Raw genomic sequence first — 3,767 nt, forward strand, 5'->3', positions numbered from 1 at the left:
GAGGAAAGCGTTTTGTCTAGGGCATGTGGAGAAGCTTTCATCATATAAAATGTGGGACACACAGGAATGACTGACAGGACCTCCCTCCCCTCTGGGGTGGGAAGGGTGGAGGGAGTTGCTGGTCGGAGGCCACCAGTGGGCCATCCCTCTAAGTGTTGAGGCTCTGACCCTCTACAGAGACAGTGTTTCTCCTCAGTCGACCTCCTCCCTCCAGCAACTCCCTCCAGCAACGTATTGAATTCTTCTTTGGCTAAAAAAAATTCTGCTAGTGACTGGAGGTCGCTAGCCTTGAGCACCTCACACCTGGCTGACAAGAGGGGGAAGGGCCTGAGCTGACCCTGCCCACTCCCTGTGTTGTTGTTGTGCTGGCCCACACTGACCTTGACCTTGACCTGAATGCTGTGCTCTCTGTTTGCTAGGTTCTCCCCTATGGGTGTAGATCACATGAGTGGGCTTTCTGGTGTCAATGTCCCAGGCAACGCGTCTTCGGGCTGGTGCATCTTCATCTACAACCTTGGTCAAGATGCCGATGAGGGAATCCTCTGGCAGATGTTTGGCCCCTTTGGCGCAGTCACCAATGTGAAAGTGATTCGCGACTTCAACACCAACAAGTGCAAAGGCTTTGGTTTTGTGACCATGACAAACTATGAAGAAGCCGCGATGGCCATAGCAAGTCTGAACGGCTACCGCCTGGGGGACAAAATCTTACAGGTTTCCTTCAAAACCAACAAGTCCCACAAATAACTCGCTCATGCTTTTTTTGTACGGAATAGATAATTCAGAGTGAAGAAGTTGAAACTTTTTTGTTAGTGTACAACTCATTTTGCGCCAATTTTCACAAGTGTTTGTCTTAGTCTAAATGAGAAGTGAAAAGGTTTTTATACTCTGGGATGCAACCGACATGTTCAAATGTTTGAAATCCCACAATGTTAGACCAATTTTAAGTTTCTTAAGTTATTTCCTTTAAATATATATTAAACAGAAATCTAAGTAGACTGCGTTGACTAGCCAGTCCCTCGGGGGGTGGTGAAACTGAAGCATGCTTTAACTTCTGAGACTGTCTAACACTTGTTTCATCCGGTGTCGCCACAAACTGGATAAGAAAAAGAAATGACCTTTTAGTTTTCGTTTTTAAACTAAAGATGTTAGACAGATGCTGAGTGTGCATTTTCTCAACCACTTCAACATTTTAAACGATTTCTGCTTTGGTTGACATGAAATTGCCTCCCCAAGCAGGTCCCATTGCCACCTCCTGCGCACTCAGCCCCGGGCTCTGCCGAGTGGTCCTGGCAGTGGCCTCGGGCCATCCGATGTGGGCCACCACACGGGAGGGGGGCACACGCTGGGCCGGGCCCTCCCGAGGAGGATACGAACGTGTTTCGTAAGCCCAGGCGCCAATGGGAACGGACCAAAGAGTTTCAGGGAAACTCCATATATTCCCAAGTCAGATCTAAGCTCCAGGGACGCCTGAAGATGTGTTGCTACTCTGACATCCCGAATCCCTGTCCACACGTGGCATGCACGGGGCCCCACGCATCGGATACTGTTGTTCACAATCATTTCTCCTGTCTCCAAGAGCATTTAACAGAGCTCGAATGCGTAAGATAGCTCTATTTTTTAATAACACATAAACATTTGAGCATTGTATTTCTCGCATCCCTTCTCGTGAGCGCTAGACTTTTTTTCTATTTTAGTCAGATTTTGTTTTGAAATTTTGCTTTCGTATGAACACTCAGCAGAAAAGTACTTCTTGCCAGTTATCTATTAACAGAAAAAAAGAAAAAAAAAAAAACCTTTGATTTGTAGTTTTAAAGATTAACCCTCAGAGTTCTCTTCATAACTGCCTTGACATTTTGGGTTGTTCTGTTCTGTTAATTTTCTTTTGCTTTTTTGTGTTTTTTGTTTGTTTTTACTTTTGCATTTAAGACCATTAAATTTGATTTTGTTTTGCTCGAATTTTGTTTTGTTTTTTATTTTACCTTTTCTTTCTTTTTGGCTAGGTGAGGTACAGATGGCCCAGCATTCAGGGAGGATGTATAAGATCTTAAACAAATACTTGCCTCAAGACAAAGCATTTACAAATCTGTGACGCAGGAATGTGCAGTCACAGATGGTGTTTTTTTAAATGGGGAGCCGGTAGGGAGAGTCTGCGAGGGCCTGAGAAGTAGCCAGGGCCAGACCTCCAGGCGGCTCCTCAGGAGCGTGATCTGGTTTTTATAAATAACTAGTGTACAGAGAGAATAAAAAACAGGATAACTTAGTACCAGCAGTTTTTAACCTTGACATGAGATTAAAATATGTAACAATAGGCTGTTTTTTAGTTACCGATATCATGGAATTGCGGCATTATTTATCTATTTATCTATTTATTTATTTAAATGGGAAAAAATGGCCAATAGGTACAGCCTTCTTCAGAGCAGATCACTGTTCTGAGAAGCCCTTGAAAAATCTGAGGCTGCCTGTCCCTTCCCTGTTACCCTCATACTTTATTGAGGGGCTGCCAGCTGCGTGCATTATCCTCCCAAATTTAAGATGTTGCCACGTTTTTTTTCCACCAGAGGCCAAGTTCATACCTTGAGGCCTTGTCTCATGAATTGGCCTATGCCATGGAGGACCTCCTCCCTCCAGCAGAAGCTTCCAGAGCCTAAGTCAAAGCCAGCTTACGTGCCTCCTCCTGAAACCCAGAACACATAGGTTCCCACTCTGTCGCCCCAGAGCGCTCTTCACCCTGGGACTGGGATGCTTTTCTGCAAAAATATGCCTGGCAGGTTGTGCAGCCTCGGGCCAACATCTTCTCAGAGATGAGATGCGTGGTTCCGAAACCGACCCTGAAATCTCGTTGACACACAGTCCTGCCAGCCCTCGCTAGTGCTCGCTTTCTTATGTGGATTCTGTCATGAGTGTAAACTGAAGCGACGGTGGGCTCGCAGCCAGCACCACAGCTTCTTTCTCCCCTGCCTTTTGATTTGAACCAGACTGATTATTCTGATGCTGGCCCAGATGAGAAAGAAATGTAAAGTACATATGAGACTTTGAAAGTCGCCTCAGGTTTCACAGTTGAGTAAAATTCTTGTATTATGTGGTCGCCACTCTCTGAACAGCCTTCTAGCTAAAAACCTCAATGTGTTTCTTTGGGAGTTTCAATCTGCAGGTGTGTGGAAGGGTTCCGCTTTTGACATGTTCCTCCTGAAAAGCAATTGTCATTCCCATCAAGGTACCAGATCCTGGCCCTGTGTCCGAAAAGTTCATTACATATTCTCTAGGCTTGTTTGCAAAAGGAAGATCGCATTTTTTAAAAGTCACAATCCAAAAGAAAACGTTTTTTAAAAAATTTTTACACAGATCAATCATATTTGTATTTCACGAAATAAGTACTCTCCTTTTATTTGGGAATTTTGATGAACAAGAATTAAGAGTAAGTAAAGATAATTTATCAGAAGTTTGGTTTGGTACATAAATACCAAAGAGGCTTAGCTCGAACTCTATTTTGGCCTGTGTAACTTCCCCTAACAGTTGTTCGCTAAGCAGCTCCATTCTGCAAACTCGGTTCCGGTTGAGTTATCCATTTTCTTTGCCCTTGGCTTTGCCTTTCTTTAGCTTTTTGATGTAATGTGCCAGGCTGCGGTTTTCTGTGCTGGCTGTGCCTCTCCTTGCACATCCTGTGACTGGGATTCCCGTCCATAGGCAGATGGTGCTGGGTGGGCTCCGCCTTCTTTGTTCAGAAAGCGAGTCTTGCCCTTGCCAAGGGCAGCTGCCTTAACCTTTGA

At 44.8% G+C, this 3,767-nt stretch overlaps 1 protein-coding gene across 1 annotated transcript in view; it reads left to right on the forward strand.

Moving 5' to 3' along the window:
* Nucleotides 1–1,956, forward strand: part of ELAVL1 (ELAV like RNA binding protein 1) — a 21,081-nt gene extending 19,125 nt beyond the window's left edge. Inside the window, exon 5 of the mRNA XM_006917221.2 lies at nt 420–1,956. Coding sequence (XP_006917283.1) covers nt 420–744 — 325 coding nt within the window. The 3' untranslated portion in view covers nt 745–1,956. The remainder of the gene's footprint in view (nt 1–419) is intronic.
* Nucleotides 1,957–3,767: the final 1,811 nt, after the last annotated feature.

Source organism: Pteropus alecto, unplaced genomic scaffold (genome assembly GCF_000325575.1).
Source record: "Pteropus alecto unplaced genomic scaffold, ASM32557v1 scaffold37, whole genome shotgun sequence".
NCBI lineage: Eukaryota > Metazoa > Chordata > Mammalia > Chiroptera > Pteropodidae > Pteropus > Pteropus alecto.